At 35.2% G+C, this 17953-nt stretch overlaps 1 protein-coding gene across 3 annotated transcripts; it reads right to left on the reverse strand.

Annotated features, from left to right (window-relative positions):
* Nucleotides 1-437: 437 nt before the first annotated feature.
* On the reverse strand, nucleotides 438-17697 carry LOC137128101 (natural resistance-associated macrophage protein 2-like). Of its 3 annotated transcripts, none has more exons than XM_067505803.1 (17): nucleotides 17533-17697; nucleotides 13779-13863; nucleotides 12607-12743; nucleotides 12245-12364; nucleotides 10292-10411; nucleotides 9936-10042; nucleotides 9783-9853; nucleotides 9610-9677; nucleotides 9350-9505; nucleotides 9045-9203; nucleotides 8827-8913; nucleotides 8225-8344; nucleotides 7986-8135; nucleotides 7770-7843; nucleotides 7078-7231; nucleotides 6810-6863; nucleotides 438-2679 (listed from the first exon to the last, which is right to left on the reverse strand). In XM_067505803.1, the coding sequence occupies exons 2-17, from the start codon at nucleotides 13810-13812 to the stop codon at nucleotides 2602-2604; spliced, it is 1689 nt and encodes a 562-aa protein (XP_067361904.1). In that variant the 5' UTR covers nucleotides 13813-13863; nucleotides 17533-17697; the 3' UTR covers nucleotides 438-2601. The 3 variants fall into 3 exon arrangements, with proteins under 3 accessions (XP_067361904.1, XP_067361905.1, XP_067361906.1); XM_067505804.1 differs by lacking the exon at nucleotides 17533-17697 and adding an exon at nucleotides 13981-16586; XM_067505805.1 differs by lacking the exons at nucleotides 13779-13863; nucleotides 17533-17697 and adding an exon at nucleotides 13437-13742.
* Nucleotides 17698-17953: the final 256 nt, after the last annotated feature.

A 17953-nucleotide genomic window follows, 5' to 3' on the forward strand; every position in this document is an offset into this window, starting at 1 on the left:
CACAGTACAACCTCTCTAGCCATGGAGCCAGAAAACAGACTATGACAATCCTAATGCAGGTGTTTCCAAACTCGGGCAGTATTCTTTATATTACTTTGAGATGTGTCAAACAATAAGGTAAAAAAATATGGAATTACCATTTTTTATTAGATTCCACCATAAGTAAGTTAATAACACAGACGGAACATCCGAAAAACCAAATATATCTGCCCTGCACGGAGACATGTTCAGTGATTGCTGCAAATGAGTCCAACCTAGTTAATTTCCTTTTTGCTAAGTTTTACTATTCCGCTGTATTTGCATAAATAGACCCTCAAAATGTTTGAAAATGTATGTTTTATCATACAAATTACAATGTCATAGTTCACTGTGTGTATTACCTAAACCTCAACCTTTTTATTTTTGTCTAATTAATTTATATAAGCATTCATTTGTTAAAGAAGGTGTTGTTTGTAGAAGTGAAATAAGTCCAAGGGCTTTTATATTTACATCTTTTATTTGTCATGTAATTTACTTGCAAGGTGGAACCTTGCAAGTAAGTAGTGTATTTCCCAACTGAACAATAAAATACAAAGAAGAAATAAAATCTACTTTCCAGGAAATATGATGTCAAAAGAATATATATATAGTCTTTAAAAATAAAACAATTAACTGACATACAGAGAAGCTTCTTATAATTTCTTATTTGGTGGGCAAGTGTTTCTGACATTTTTATTTTGACTAGGTTATTAAATATTAGCTACAAATATTAACTTTGGGCGTTTTCTACCAATGTCTCTACATGCAATTTATAAACCTGTAGGTATATTTGTAAAATAGTTCTTATTGGAGTAATAGAGTTTTGCGTATCAGTTATTAATCATTTTGATTCAGAGACCAGAAATAAGGCACTTTGGTCATTTGCACAGCAATCAGAAGACACATGCAGTTTGCTTTTTTGGTAAAGGAAAATGTATGTCAGGAACCAGCCCAAATCAAGAGTTTTATGATGGATTCTCTTGTCTGTTGTTTTTCATACTTTTGGTCTCTTGTGTAATTTTGGCACATTACATGTGAAGCCAACACTTGTCTCTGACATTTGAAACAATTACACCTGTCCATGATTTGTGCAACTAGAAACTCACTTACATTTCTAAATACATATTTTGCACATCCGCCTTACATTGCTTAGTATGGTCACCTGCAAACTTTTTCCTCAACATTCATTTCAAGCATTATATGCTGCACTGTAACAGAGTGCACATCACACCTTTATGCAATTATGGCTAGGTAAAAAAGTAACTCTTTAGTTACTGCTGTAATGCCCCAGTATCCATTAATCCATTATCTACACCACTTATCCTGGAGCCAATCCCAGCTATACTCCACAAAATGCTAAAGCTAAACAAAATGAAAACATTTTAAAACTAATATTTTACTGCACACACACAAGCCTAAAGAGTATTTATAAAAAAATATAAACTCTACATTAAAAAAAATGTAACCTGACCTAAGGTTAGCTAAGAAAAACATTTAAAAAGAAAAATGTAATAAAGGAATAGACATAATGGGTAATAGAAGTTAGCAAATCATGCTATCCATCATATACCCACAAGCAAACTTTTAAAAGTAGTCTTCTACCAAGTCTGACAAAAAAGTGTTTTGAACACAATGGCAATATCATGTTCAGTTTGTGTGTGCTGCCACAGTGTCTTTTTTGAAACCACTGAATTCAGCACTATTAAAGCCACTATTAAATTCTATACATACTAGATTTAGGGTAATGACAACCAAATTTGAAAAAACACTTAGAGGTGTACATCTGTAAGATTAAAATGTTATAATTTCATAGACATGTTATTATGTCTATGAAATTATTTTGCATAACAATAACAGTGAGTGACATTAAAGTGCCACTTACAACTAGTATAAAACACACAGAAAATTGTAATATCTTATAAATACTTTTAGATTTTTCAAGTGTAACAAATTAGAATGACGGGCAGTTTGGTCCCACCAAAGTTACAAAAAAGTTCAACATCATGCATACATTGTTCAGCATTCTGATTTCAGCTTTTTGACCCTCTTGTTCTTATTCTGTGGATATTTGTCAGTGGAAAAAAATCTAATTTTATTTTAGTATCATCAGGTATAACAGAAACTAACACTGGCTCAAAGCAGCCAACTGTGTAAATTAGTAAATTTAATTTTGCATGTTTTGCCTGGAATGTTTCCATTTCATCATAGTCTTGTCATCATGGTCAACTATCACTGTGTTTTTGTTACTTACTATAAGGTTTTTAAAATGGTATTTATATCATGGGCCTTGTTGAGATTGTTTTGACAAAACATGACATAGTTCACATTATATCCCTATGGGGCCCAGATATTTAACCATTTATTGCATATTGCATATTTTTATTTTCAACATTATTCATCTACAGACCTGCAGAAATGTGTTTGCTGAGGTTGCAGTAGCATTTCACTAAACTGGATTATGTGTTCAACATGTACACAATAAGGACACTTTAAAGCGTGTCAGGCATTGAGAGGTGAAGATGAACATATACTGGCCAAGTTTCAGCGATTCTATGTTCCGTCCCCAGATCCACTCAGTGTGTCCTATCTCTCAACCAATGCATCCGTGTCCATGTCGTTCAATAAGTAAATATCTATGGGACGTGAAAGGCCCGTTTGCATCTGAAAGAAAAAGAAAGATATTATTAGTGATACTGTAAACAGCTTGTAAAGTTATTACAGAAAGCACCTTATCTTTAATTAATTCTTCGGAATTGACAGCTTGAATTACAAAATTAAAACATAATTAAGAAAATCCTCTGCCTGCACAAGTTTGTACTATAGCAAAACCCCTACATAGCTACTCTAAGTACACATATTGTGCTCACTATTATCTATACCAGGACCTATCTTACAGCAGCTCATTCCAAGCTCACTCTACAAATGTTTTTTTCAAGTTTTATAAACATATATCGATCAATGCTATGTTTTGAAACAAAAAAACCCTATCTAATTAGTTCACAATTTGAATTTGATTGTTTATTCTTATAGATTATTCAAGCGCGCTCACCTTGGGTCAAAGTTCTACTTTCCAAATTCAACTTTCCTCATTTAATCCTGGAAAATCCTGTAAAAGAGCATTTGTACTACATACAGTTTTAGCATCTAACCTAATGAAATAAATAAAAATATATAATTCTTTCGTCCTTTGACCCCTTTATCCAAGGCAGAGGACAATTTACAGCCTGAAAGCCTGAAAGAAACCCTTTAATATTTCTAAACAGTATCAAAATATTAGGCAAATAAAGATATTTGTTTTGTTTTTTTCCTTGGTTTAATTGGGTTCCCTTTATCTAAGATTCTACTCAAGTCTTGGGTAGAGACCACATTATCATGGGATGTATTTGTCTTATTAGAGAGTGAAAATTCTAAGGGGTTCACAAATGTTTAAGGAGCATTGTACGCTTATATCTCCTAAGCAGGGTGTGGAAGAACCCCTTAGAAAATTCAATATAACTTTAATCTCACACGTTAATTTAAAGCCTGACGATTAGGCTACAATTAAAATCAGATAAATCTTTATTTGTGTCACATTGGGGAAATTGCCAAAAGTGTAATTACTTGAAGTTACTTGTTCCTAGAGTTAGCAGATTGCACAGTGAAGCAAGTTATCAAATGTAGTATTTATTTACTACACTAGCATCTTCTCCAGAAATGCCACTAAATCTGAATCTTCAGTGCATGCTGTCATGAAAACTTCCGGCAAACATAATTTATTGGTTTGGAAATATTCAGGCTATTATTACAATATGTATACAATTAAACATAATTAACAAGCCTTTCTTTAAACTTACAAACAGAAGACACCAACAAATGTCCATATCCATTAATGCATTAGTTCTCATTTATTTTGGACATATTGTATTTTATCCAGCAGCAAAAGGCAGACATATAGAGCAGAAATGTGTAATAATTTATGTATGCTGTTTTATGTGTAACAAATGTAGAAATGTGCATTTTATGCCAGTTTATTATAGGACACTATTTTGACTGACCAATTCACAGCTTAAAAAAAAATTCAAGTCACATGTTTCTTAGATCTACGAAAACATTTGAGAACTGTGAACCAGAGATTGTCACCTCGCCCTGACCCATCACAATAAAGGGAACATTTAATATGAAAATTAATTTGAAAGACAGAGTGGTTACTTAGGCAACAAAAATTGGTTCAACACTAGCAGGCTGGCCCTCATTAAGTTAACCCTGTGCTGTCACCACGACCTGTTTGCCACATTGTGCATTCGTCTTGTTTGATGTATACATCTTACTTGGATACTGCTCAGTTAGGTGCTTTAGAAAGCCAAACTATAATACTAATTTTAATATATAATATATATATATATATATATATATAAAATTTTTATTGAAAACTATTGGGCTGTAACACTGACAAAAACTAGATGTTTTTCTCTTCCTCCATGCTATACAGGGAAGCTGAAAGCAGCTGATTACACGCTGGTACAAAGTTGACAACGTTAGATCCTGAAGACATTGGAAACTAGTAACAACAAAAAAAGATGTGTAATTAGGAAGTAAACGTAACACAGTTCAAGATTTATCACCACATACCTGAATGTATTCAGGATTTTAACATGTTAGTTATGCTACCTCACAGGAGAACATGTCAACACCAAACTGCTGTTCCTTAAATTAATAAGTGTTTATCTATATTAGATTGATAGAAGGATGTGTGAACCTGAACTTGGCCTTAGCTGTAAGCTACTTAAGAGTCGGGGAGGAAATGATGGCACTTAGTGCTAGTATTAAAATATAATTATAAATGTACTTTTTTCTGTGTACTGTTTTAGAAAAACAAATTATAAATAATCTTTTATGGTAAAAGTAATTTCATTGTTGACACAAAACTAACAATGTTTAGAACGGAGAATACATAGGTACAGACATTTTTTTTGGCTATAATGTGGCTACTGAAAACTAATTAGGACCAGAGCCAATGGCAAAAACACTATTCTATACTACTATACTATTACCTCTCTCTCTCTCTCTCTCTCTCTCTCTCTCTCTCTCTATATATATATATATATATATATATATATATATATATATATATAGATATATAGATAGATACATACATACACTACATAAATATTACACACTATATATTAGTAAAAACATAAGTGCTGGAAACACTAATTTACAGATGCAGTGCACCAGAATAATCACAAAATATTCGCTATACTTGAATAAATCTGACTTGGCTAAAATGTATTTAGAGCAATGACAATTTTAGACTCTAGAAAGCTTTTAGATTTAGAGCCCTCAGAACCCAACTTACCAGATTATTGGCATCATGAAAGACTCATGAATTTTTGAAAAGAACTAAATTTCTTTGTTTTTTTTTTTTTTTTTTTACAAGCTTATGAGGTTTGCTTGTTTGAATGAAGCAGTGCCAATCAACTTGCATGAGCATTACAGTATATACCTGTATCCCTAACTCATAAGTTCAGTAATAGAGGTGCCATTCAACTCTCTCCGATTATTATCAAACAATAAAGGGCATCCAAAAACAAAGCTTATTTTGACTTGTGGAGAACAAAGAGACAACATGGACTCCACACAAGTGAAATTACCATGTATTGTTTAACATAATTAGGGCTTGATATCATTTGGAGACTTTTGGTGCACATAATTACAAGCATACTTCCAGCCACCAATCAGACTGCTTCAAAACGGCTGAGACACTTAGATGACATAGTGGAGGACACTGAGGTAGACTGAGTGAAAATTAAATCAGAATGAGCTGCTCCTCCGTTTACATTGCAATGGCAGGTCGACAATATTAGGGAAAGTGGACTCACACAGAAAGAGCACATGCAGGTAATATTAATAAATGTCAGAAGGAAAATGGGACTGATTGATGAATTAACTCTCAACATAAATAGAGTTGAATATACAGCAATCAGGCATAACATTATGACCACATGTGCCACTGCACTCATTTTAAATAGGGTGGCCAAAACATTAAATTCACATCATCTTTTAATGCACTCCAGTATGATTCCACTACCCACTTTGACCTCAATAATTAACAGATAGTGCAATTATCACCTTTCTGACAGTTTCAACCTACTGAGAAAAACTGAGAAATTACAACCTTATAAAAGTAGAATTCATGGCAGAGCTACTGTACTGGATTGCATTAAATTGCACAGGTTGTCATTACATTATGCATGATTGGCATAACATTAAGTGCAACTACTTCACATAAACCAACAAAGTTTTCTTCTTCGTTGAACACTAAAATCCTTTGATCCACTTCAAGGAAAAACAAGCTCAAAACACAATGTTACTTCAAGGTCCTGTTAATAGTGCTGATTTTCAGTTGAGCTGTTGTGTAAACCATTCATGCCACAGTGTATGTCACTTAATGGGCAAAGGTAACATACAAAAACTTTGAGGATGATAAAAATAATAGGTATTTTGAAAGTATTGCATTAGATGCTGATTTAAATGTCATATTTTGTCATCTAATATGCTGCACTGGTGTTGCATCAATATGGTTGATGAAGCTCATAAAATCAACAAATGTTGACACTCATCCCCAAATAAAATAAAGTCACATTAGGACAAAACATGCTTATAAGATTCTATTTGATCTCAAAAAGTACTGGTTTTGTACAGGGCTCAGATTCTTTGCGAGGAAAGAGGATTGCTGGTGTTTACTGTCCTGTTCAGCTCTAGGAGTCGTACTCTGACTTCTCCTCTATGAGCACAGCAGGTTGGTTTCTTACCCTGCTGCCAAAGTCCAGACAGGAAACCCCCAAGGCAATCAGACAGTACCATGCCTGTGGACAACAACAAATAAAATAAAAGGGTTCAATTTACATACTTTGACAAATTTAAACATTCGTTTCTAATTGGGATTCTGATCATTGGAAAATAAACGATTAACCTAAATACACAGGTAGTTTATATTAGTTAAGTTTGTGAAATGTAAATTTTTAAAAAAGCCAAAAACTATCTTAGATGTGATGGTCAAGTTGCAGCCATCTGACTCACCAGGTAGCCTACAAAGCACAGGTAAGCTACGGAGAGAAGAGCAGCGAACACGTAGAGCAGTACACTGTTCAGTGATGTCACGTAAACCACCACAAAGTACACGTTGATTGCACAAACGACCAGAATGACGACACCTCCAGAAATCTTCCACCACCTACAGAAAAGAGAAAGACAGTTCACTGGACTATTGAGAATTTTTTTTCTTAGATTGACCAATAATAGTCCATGTTGTGATGTTCTACAGTTTCTATTTCAAATCCTTGATAACATTATAGTGTTTTGTCCTGTCTAAATTCATTTCAGTGGCCTTGGATTTTATACTTCTGTTTTTCTTTTTTGATTTATTTTCAGCTGTAAAATCTCTAAATTGTAAAGTGTAAAATTTCTAACTGATTGAATGGAAACATTCACTCAGGACAACTCCAGCAGTCAAGCTGTGTTAGTCTGTGGAAAAACAAACAAACCAAAAAAAATACTTCAACTTTTACATCCTCAGTTTATATACCCTGGAAAAAACAGCCAGGACTCAATCTCTCATTTTTATACTTGGCTTAAAACAAAATTAAATGTATTTAAAATGTCCTTGGTCTTAGTCCCCTACATTGTAAGACATCATACAGACTAGAGACCACAGTGGAAGTAGAAGCTGGGGTTTTGAGGATTGCGAATGTGAACTGTAAAAATTTACTTACAATGCATTTGCAAAGTCATTCATTATGGAAGTCATACTGGTGAAGGTCAGAATTGGGATCAAAGCAAATGGTAGCTGTTGAATGTACAGAGAAGTTACACTGAATATACAGGAATTGTTCCAATAATCAAGACAAGTAAAATGAGCCTATGTAAGAAGATTTGTAAAACTTTATACAGAATACATTTTCAAATTTTTCTTGATGACTGGACCAGACCTGCATGCTTTGAAGGACATTGAGGAAGTCATTCATCCCTGTAAGATGCCGAACATCCTGGAAAATGGCTACCAGAAGTGTAGGTGTGATAGCGATGGAGCGTGTCAGCAGCACCCGTGCGAAACGAGACCACCGCAGGTTCAGAAAACCCTTAGCAAACAGGGAAGCACAAGCATGAGTATAAACAATAACCATACATACACACCTACAGGAGATTTGTGAACTATGGGTGTTCTCACCTCCATGACAAACTGTCCCGAGTAAGTGCCTGTCATGGTGGAGCTCTGTCCAGCTGCCAGGATTCCTATAGCCCAAATGTAGAGAGCTGCAGGCCCAAACACACAGCCCAGGACCACTCCCTGAACAGAGAGATCAAGACAGATGAATCTAATCTAATTTTCCACCTACCCAACCATCTCTTCAGAGAAAGAGAGGTGGTTATTTAATAATGTAGGGCTGTTTATCTATCAACAAACAGAGAGGGAAAAGAAAAACTGAAATGCTTTTAAAACTGCTTATAAATGATCTCCCTATATAAAACATTTATCTAAAGATAAAGATTTCCAGAAAATAAAGTTCAGATTAATAACCTGAATTTAAGCTTTGTGTCTTTTTCCTTGTTAAGCCAAGCAGTGGTTTTAAGGGGCAGAACGAGAGAAAACTTGAGCAAATCTCAAATTCACGCCACATAAAGATTCAACGCAGATCTTTTCAAAAATAAATAACATAAATCCTTATTTTTGAGATAATATTGCCCGCCAAATTGTCTTTTCTAATCTTTAAAATGCAAGAATTAGATTTTATGGATATTTATTGCTGTCTTATTGATGACCCAACATACCCCTTTGTAGATATCCACCTCAAGCGTGTCATTGTTGTAAGGGAAGACATTGGTGTGAGGGATGCCACTTGCATTGCACTTTTCACTCTGCAATGGGGGATACACATACAATAAGCAACAACTTTATCATCATCATCTTTGTGCTAAAACTGAAAAAAACAACACGAGCTTCAGCAGTACTCAGAGCACTGCAAATATTCTTAATACTGTACACCCACCACTTCAATGTTGGTTTTATCATAGAACGCCTCAGCAAAGACTGCTACAACAAAGACGTTGATGAGAAAGGAGACAAACAAAGCAATGGAGGATTCGATGAAGAAGTACTTGTTGGCTTCCTTTACTTCCTTTTTATTTTTGCGATCAACTTCTCGAGACTGGAACATGAGAAAAGAAATGGTACAAAACTTAACCTTCATCAAACACACAAAAAAACCTGCATATTTCAGTAAGTCGTGCTTGCCAAAAAGAATATTTTTACATAAGCTCTGAATCTGCATGTAACAACAAATATATTTCTAACCTTGACCAGCGCCGAGTGTAGGTAAATGTTGTGGGGCATGATGACAGCGCCTACGACTCCCACAGCCTGCTCTAGCTGCACAGGCCCACAGCCAGCACAGTAGGGTAAAAACATTCCCTTTAGCAGCTCCCCTTGATCTGGCTTCACTAGCACATACTACAGAAAGGCCAAACAAAAAAAAACAATAAGAGTGAAATAAAGGTGTCGTGAACATGTTTGTAAAAACTGCTAATGATATTTAAAAGGTTCAGGAGCTTTACCTCGTAACCAAAGCTAAGACCCATAACAGTTATGAGAAAGCCAAAGAAAGCTTCAAGTTTCCTCAGCCCTGCAAACAGACAAACAGTAAAAAAAAAATCACTGGATAATACACAGCTTTACAAGTACTTATCAGTAACTAGTGACTGCATATTTACAAAAGAAAATCATATACCATATTTGTCTAGAAAGAGGAACACAAATGTATCTGTAATGGTAATGAGGACTCCTGCCCACAGTGGGATCCTGGCAGAGAGAGAGAATTAATTTTTGTTCAATATTTTCTCACAACTACAGATATTTACTGTTTGTAAGTCCTGTTTGTTACCTCCCCACAGAGAGAAGATTGAGAGCTATTGCACAACCGATGACCTCTTGCATGTCTGAGCCAATAATCGCCAATTCAACCATCAGCCAAAGGATGATTCGTGGAACCTGACAAAGAAAATTATTAAATAGAAAATAAGAGCTAAACAGATTATATTTGTTAGCAAATTTTTATTATGTCTTATAAAAGAGATTTGCATATTTGACCTCTCAGTACCTAACTAATATCTAAAAAAATGACACTGTCAATGACACGTGTATACTGACTCATACAATTACACCCCTGGAACAAGTAAGTTACTGTACAATAAGGAAGAGAAAGTTCAGATATAAAATCAGAGTGGAGGAAATGCTCACAGTGGGATACTGGCGATTGCAGACTTCAGCCAGGTGCATCCCCGTGACAACGCCAAGCCGTGCAGCTAACCTCTGCAACAGCAGTCCAATGATGGTGGATACAAGGAGCACCCATAACAGCTGAGCAAATAACACAAACTCATTACTTGTTGCTTAAACTTCCTTCGTGACAGACTGAAAAATTTAAATAACTGCTGCAAATACAAATTATGTTCATTGTGGATAATGCAATGCACTAAAGCTGGAATTCAAAACTAGTATTTCTTTATCATAAAACAATACAATAATATACAAAATGCCAGTATCCGTTATAAATTGCATCAGTAACAAGATGTATGCACAGTTTACAAAAATACTTACTGTGTAACAAATAGTTGTTACACAATATAAATGTTAATGGTTTTCCTAAATCTAAAAAACCTTATAAAGTCAACTCCAAGGACATATGGTGCATTCAGAAAGTTTTCAGACCCTCTTCCCTATTTTCAATTTTGTTATGTTGCAGCCTGATACTACAGTGGTTTAAATTCCTTAATTTTCTCATTAATCTACACTCAGTACCACATAAAAACAAAGTGAAAACTGAATTTTAGAAATCTTTGTAAATTTATTAAAATAAAAAAAATGGAAACTTCACGCCTACATAAGTATTTATACTGTTTGCTCAGTGCTTTCTCGAGGCACATTTGCCAGCAATTACAGTTTCGAGTCTTTTTAGGTATGACACGACAAGCTTTGCACACCTGGATTGGGGCATTTTCTGCCATCCTTCTTTGCAAATACTCTCTAGCTCAGTCAGGTTGGATGGGGACCATTGGAGAACAGCCATTTTCAGGTCTCTCCAAAGATGTTCCATAGGGTTCAAGTCAGGGGTCTGGCTGGGCCACTGTAGGACATTCACGGAGTTGTCCATAAGCCACTCTTGTGTTGCCTTGGTTGTGTGCTTAGAATTTCTGTCATGTTGGAAGGTCAACCTTTGGCCCAATCTGTGGTCCTGAGCAAAGTGGAACTGTTTTTATTGAGGATATCCCTGTACTTAACTATATTCAGCTTTTCCTCAACCCTGACAACTCTCTCATTCCTTGCTGCTAAAAACACCCCCACAGCATGATGCTGCCACCACCATGCTTCATTGTAGTGAAGCATGGTGTAGTATTGGGCAGGTGATGAGCCTGGTTTCCTCCAGACATAACATCTACAATTGAAACCAAACAGTTTAATCTATGTATCATCAGACCAGAGAATCTTGTTTTTCACAGTCTGAGTCTTTCAGGAGCTTTGTTGGCATCTCCAATGTGGCTAGGAGATCAGAACTTGGAAGAGTTCTGTTTGTGCTCAACTTCTTCAGTTTGAAAATTATTGGAGGCCATTGTGCTCTTGTGAAACTTCAGTGCAGCAAAAACTGTTTTGTAGACTTCCCTAGATCTATGGTTTACAATAATCCTCATTGCTCTGCAGGCAGTTACTCTGACCTCATGGCTTTTGCTCTAATACAGTATGCATTATCAGCTGTGAGTCCTTCTAAAGAGAAGTGTGTGCCTTTTCAGATCATGTCCAATAAATCTTATTTAACACAGGTGGACTCCAGTCAATGTGTAGAAACATCTCAGCAAAGATCAAGAAAAATGCAAGGCACCAGAGCTAAATTGCAAGTGTTGTTGCAAAGGGTCTGAATACTGATGTATGTGTGATATTTTAGTTTTTATTTTGTAATAAATTTACATAATTAACAGACATTTCTAAAATTTTGTTTTCACTTTGTTATTTTGAACTACTGAGTGTAGGTTAATGAGAAAAAAACTGTAGTATGAAGAGACTAATCAATAAAATTGAAAAAGTGTAGGGGGGGTCTTAAAACTTTCCAAGTGAACTCTTTGTTGCCTATATTATATGCGTGTTGGCTATTCTACAAACATTTTTGTTACTTTGTTTGTATGTGTGTATGTGTATCACCTTAAAGCCAGCTTTAGCTCCAGACTGCAAGTCAGACTCAATGTTTCCTGGATCCAAGTAAGCAATGCTCATCAAAAACCCTGGTCCAGTGAATGCCCAGAGTTTACGGAAACTGAAACTCTGCATAGAAGAACAAGAAATCTTGATGTTTTTATATTTATGTTGCAATTTGTATAAAATTGCTTAGTACAATTTTGCTTTCTACAACTACAGAAAGCAAAATTCAGATAATCAGTTCAATAGGGCCAAAGAAACATATTTCACAAAATGTATAATCTTTCTATATTGACAATGACAATAAGCCAAAAGAACAAGCTTTAGTTTTGTTTCCTAAACAAAAATCAAACAGCTGTAATAAGTACCTGGTTGACACTCTCAGGAATGGGCACCTTATCTTCAAAGTACGTGGAAAAGGCATTCTCTTGAGCTTCAGGTGAAGCAGGGGGCGAGATGGAGCTGTACTGGTTTGTATGGACTCCATTCTCCTCAGGGGAGTCCTCTAATCAACCCACACATAAGGAAAAGAGATGAGCGTAAAACTAAGAGAATCAGCCTGTCTATGCCTTACATTGTTTTAAGTGACTCATTTTTTAACGCTTTTACATCCAATTCCAGTTGGTGCTTAAAGATAGATTGTCTTATCTTACTGTACTAATGCACCTAATGTATTCTAAGACGAACAAGCAAACCTGAAGTCAAATGTAAAATACATATTTTGTTCCATAACATGCTTTGTTATCATGTAAATAAAGAATTGTTTGTAATCATTTGTTGTGCTAATCTAAGACTTTTGCAAAAGCATTTGTGTCACTTTAAAACCACCCTTTCCAATTGACTGCAGCATGGCAGGGGAAAACACTTTCAAATCCTTCTTTATGTTAAAACAATCAAAAAGTAACTTTACGTAGAGATTATGTTTACAGATTTTTTACCTTTGCAAATGGACATTTTCAGGTTTCCTAAATCATCTTCACAGAACACAAACACTGCTTTAATTAATCTTTAGTTAGGAAATGCTTGAGCCAAACAATCTAAAGACTTGTATAGGATCCAGGAGCTTTAAGAATGTGACTGCTTGGATAAGGGAAAACATTCAAATGACCAGCAGATAAAACAGAAAACATTCAACATAAAAACTGTTCCAAGACCTCTAATTATTGTTTTACATTTCTGAGCATTGTGTTCTACTTACTTAGTTTGGACTTTTCATTCTTTACTCTCTTCATCTCCAACTGACTGCTGGTCCCAAAGTCCAAAGTGTCTCTGAGTGTCTTTACATGACTCTGACTTTATCATCTCCCACTTTACTTGTCATAGATGTCACAACAACCTACTGGCATCACATTTCTAAAAGTGACCCGTGAACAGTGACAGCCCACATGCCAAATTTATGCATAACCCTCAAACACAAATAACAAGCAGTGACCTGCCATTTACTCTTAAATGAGTCACACAGCACAAGCAGGATTTAGGTTCACATAAGAGAATTAAGAACATTTACATTGTTAAATAGTCTGTTATCTTATGCAGTTACCTTCAAAGACTTCTCCGTCTTGCTCAGTCTTCATCAGGGCAGGCTGAAGGATCCCTGGGAACCTCAGGGATAAATATCAGCCTCCCTGCAATAAGACACATTTTAATATCCTGACTGTGCAAAAGAGACATGCCTGTTTAGAGCGAAACAATAATTATCATGCTACATAACTGACATAGCTAAAGAGACTGGTTGTCTGTACCTTTGTTGGATTGGCAAAAAGCTGCTTTCAAAGCCTTCTCACACCAGAAATAAGGAACTACTAAATGACTGTGCAATATGTTGTTCTCCAGTTCATCTTTATAGAAAAAACGTTAAAAAGTAAATCTAATAATAATGACTAAGCAACAGATAACCCTTAACCGGAAACCTTGAGTTGACCACTGTCTTCATAGTTTCACTTCCACATGCACTCTTCCTCTATTAAGACTTGTACTAAATGGTAGCTTACACAATTTCAGTCCAGCAAAATATGTGTATTTTATAACACCAGGATCTCTCACACATTCACCAAGGCTATTCATAAAGCATGTGACTGTGGGGTCACATGAGACAAAGTACAAGCTGAGGCAGCAGACAGAGCAGGTTTCTCAAGAGTCAAGGGTTTCCATGAGTGCCACTTCCTCTGGGTGAACATGTGCTTGAAGTAATTAGACCGATCAAAGTGGCAGGCTCTTTGGCATGTTCCTCAGGTAGCAACAATTCATTTATGAACATTTGAATTTAGGTAATCAGGTATCATTTACCAGCAACTGTGATTGTGATTTTTAAATAGAAATTAATTGGCCAGATGTAACAGTAAATTTTAAGCCCATCTGACCTGGCACATCATTACCTGGTGGCAAGGTGCTTCATTCTCTTGAGAATTAGTTACTAAACAGTAGAAAGAGTGTGTACAGTTATGTAGTTATGATGCTAAACCCGCAAAATGTTTAATACAGTTTAATACCATAGTAATGACATTTCTGCTGGCACACATGATGACGGAGTTGAATTTAGATACATTGATTATTACCTAACTTAGTCAACAAATCTCCCAGTGAATGAATGACTGTCTCATCTTTGTAAATATATCCTTCTTTTGTAAAAGTTTACTTAGTCAAGCTACTAACTTGTCCACGCTAAAACTGCATTTCATCATGCACTGTGAGTCCAGGGAATAACATAATACCAGTCAAAAAATTCAACAGCTTTCGGCTTATCCCTTCAGGGGTCGCCAAAGCAAATGTTGGCATGAATTTTTACCCTGGTTGCCCTTCCTGCCACAACCCTCCCATTTTTATCTGGGCTCGGGACCGGCACCAGAGCCACCCTTGGTGGCTGGGTTGGGCCGTGCCTGGTGGGGTGGGATTTGAACCTCCTGCTTTCTGCATCCTAGCCCTATGCTCTACCACTGAGCCACCAGGCCCCCAACATAATCCCTGTAAGACTTGAAATAAAATGCCTAACATCATCTCCCTCGTCTGCAAGGCTACAAGGTTGACTTAGAATATGCAGAATTTTCCATTTTTTTTAATCAGGCTTCCTTTGTCCTAACCCATGGCTGAAGTTATACGCCCATGGGTTAGGACAAAAGACTACATCTATAACCCTGAAAAACCAGTGTCTCAAACTGTTTTCAGATTGGTCTTTTGAAGTTCACTGTTCACTTTACAGCATGTGCGACAATTGACTACTACACTACCTCATTTTAACAATCCCCCTCAACCGTATAATAATACAATATTATCTGCACTACAACTGACCTACTGAAATATTTAATTTTTCCCATCGTGCCCTATTATCCAGTCCTTTCCTTATTTTCAAACGTCAGCAGCTATATCATCAGTGATTTCAAAAACTTCCCTTCAGGGATTAATAAAGTTACTATCTATCCATCTAGCCATCTAGGAAACACATTACTTTAAATTTACATTTGGGTGAAAATGTTCACATCCCCTAATTTTAAAATGTTAAACTACTTAAACAAAATGTTTTTTACCCCATCAACTTAATATTTAATGTACATTCAGCTAGCACAAATGTTCCTTAAGCTACTACAAATGTTACCTTAAACTTAACCATAAACCTAAAATAGTAATAATGCATATTCACCTAATAGATGTTCTTTCATCATCATTAGTAACAAAACTGGTTAAATGTTAAAACTAAAATGTTACAGTATAATAATGAAAATTACATTTGTGCAAAATAGGGAATGCAAACTTTTTAACCCCACCGTAGGTCAAATTGTGCCGACTGTATTACATTCACATAGGAAACACTAACTGATTCATCAACTATGTCATTCTTTTTGACTTTACAAAATGTTGTAATGTTGGACTCTTCAAGTTGGTGAATCTAATATAGTAAGTTGTTTAACAGTAACTAGGACCACAAAGAAACCACATCACTTGGTCAACCATTCAACTTCCCTTCGTCAGCACTGAACCGATTTTACAATCAATACTGTGCATCTATGACAACTCCCAAACGGCTAAATGCTTTAAAATGTTACACCCTTAAGTCATGGTCCTCATAGGGGTATGTCCCATGCAAAAAAGAATCTCAACAGGGTAAGGCCAAAGTAAATTAAAAAAATAAATAAATGAATAACAGATTCAGAATGTTAAGAAAGAATCCTATTAGACTCAATAATTATTTATATTACAATTGCACTATCAGTTGCATTTTTGGACATCTAAATACCAGAACCAGAATGTGTTACTTTTTTAAAACAACCTTCAAAAGGTCAGAACCAACAAAGCTGCCATGAAGGTTAAACAAAATGTTTCCTCTGCTGCTATATAACTATGAACCTCAGTGTGGGTTAATAAAGAGCAACTGCCAAATGACTAAAACGCATACACAAAAGCCCAAAACTAAACAAAAACCAAATCAGTAATGTCAACCACACTGAGTCTTGTGTGTCTCCCAGTCTGATGTATGTGAATGGCTTTAAGGTTCAGACAGCACCATCAGACAAAAGATTGTGTACAAGCATGCATATATATATATATATATATATATATATTATATATATATATATATATATATATATATATATATATAAATAATATATATATATATATATATTATATATTATATATTATATATATATATATATATATATATATATATATATATATATATATATATATATATATATATATATATATATATATATTACAAAATAACAAATAACAATTGTTGCAGCTCAAGTTACATGTATTGCTTGAGTTTTGAATATAGGCTACCTTTAAAAGCACCTTGCAAGTAGAATATATCAGAATCCCTCTTTAAAACTTTATTCTAGAACACTGCACTTACCTCACCAACTCGTCTGACTTCATTTTGGCCTATTTCAATATCTACTGTGATACGTACATCAACATAATGTAGGTTAGTACATTAATAGTAATGGTGTTTGGTAAAACTGTAAGCTGGCAAAAAACTTTTAAATTCTACCTAAAATTGCATCCACATCCACTTGCATGGTGGATTTTACACCTGTAATGTTTATGGTGGCATAATGCCACGTTTGAACCCTTAACGCTTGTTTGTATTTATCTCTAAAATTGGGCTTATCCGTTGTTGAATCACCTTTTAAAACCTTTCAACAAACCCAATAATATGAAGCCGGTATGAATAACACCAACAGAGTCACTGAACTCATTATGTGCAAACAAGCTAACAACTTATCCATGATGTTACCAGCCTTGTTGTTGCCGCCAACATCACTTGTATTAACGTTACGGTATGAAAACGTCCTTACCTCGTATACGTTATGGAAGGGTAACAGACAGACTGTGTTTTAAAAGTCTAAACTCTTTCTAAACTAACGCCATGTGTAAATATGAAGATAACTACGCAGCACGTTATAAGACTGAAGTCCTGTCATTCATGTGAACTGTTAAGTTCAAAATCCACTGCGCATGTGCAGAAGTCCTCAAGGTTTTTGAATTAACTTTATTTAATACAAACCTTAAAACATTAGGCTTACAATAGCCCTGAGAACTTGAACCATCCTGTACCATAGACTAATTAAAATGTATATAGCAATATCTTCCTAGTCTGTGTAATGTACATACAAAAAAATAAGTGCATTGAAAATTAAAACAAAAAGTAAATAATAATGTTTTTAAGTAGACAAGGTGAACTATAAGGCAAATTTAATTTTATTACATATATATATA

The sequence above is a fragment of the Channa argus genome, chromosome 5 (assembly GCF_033026475.1).
Source record: "Channa argus isolate prfri chromosome 5, Channa argus male v1.0, whole genome shotgun sequence".
In the NCBI taxonomy this organism is placed as follows: domain Eukaryota; kingdom Metazoa; phylum Chordata; class Actinopteri; order Anabantiformes; family Channidae; genus Channa; species Channa argus.

Bases quoted from the DNA above. Each gene is read 5' to 3' on its own strand.
- LOC137128101 (XM_067505803.1), bottom strand. From the start codon at position 13,812: ATGAAGACTGAGCAAGACGGAGAAGTCTTTGAAG. The intron at 8,914-9,044 runs GTGGGTGTACAG...CCCCCATTGCAG, and splicing joins ATAAAACCAACATTGAAGTG to AGTGAAAAGTGCAATGCAAG. The intron at 2,680-6,809 runs GTAAGAAACCAA...TTTTTCTTTCAG, and splicing joins GTCTGGACTTTGGCAGCAGG to ATGCAAACGGGCCTTTCACG.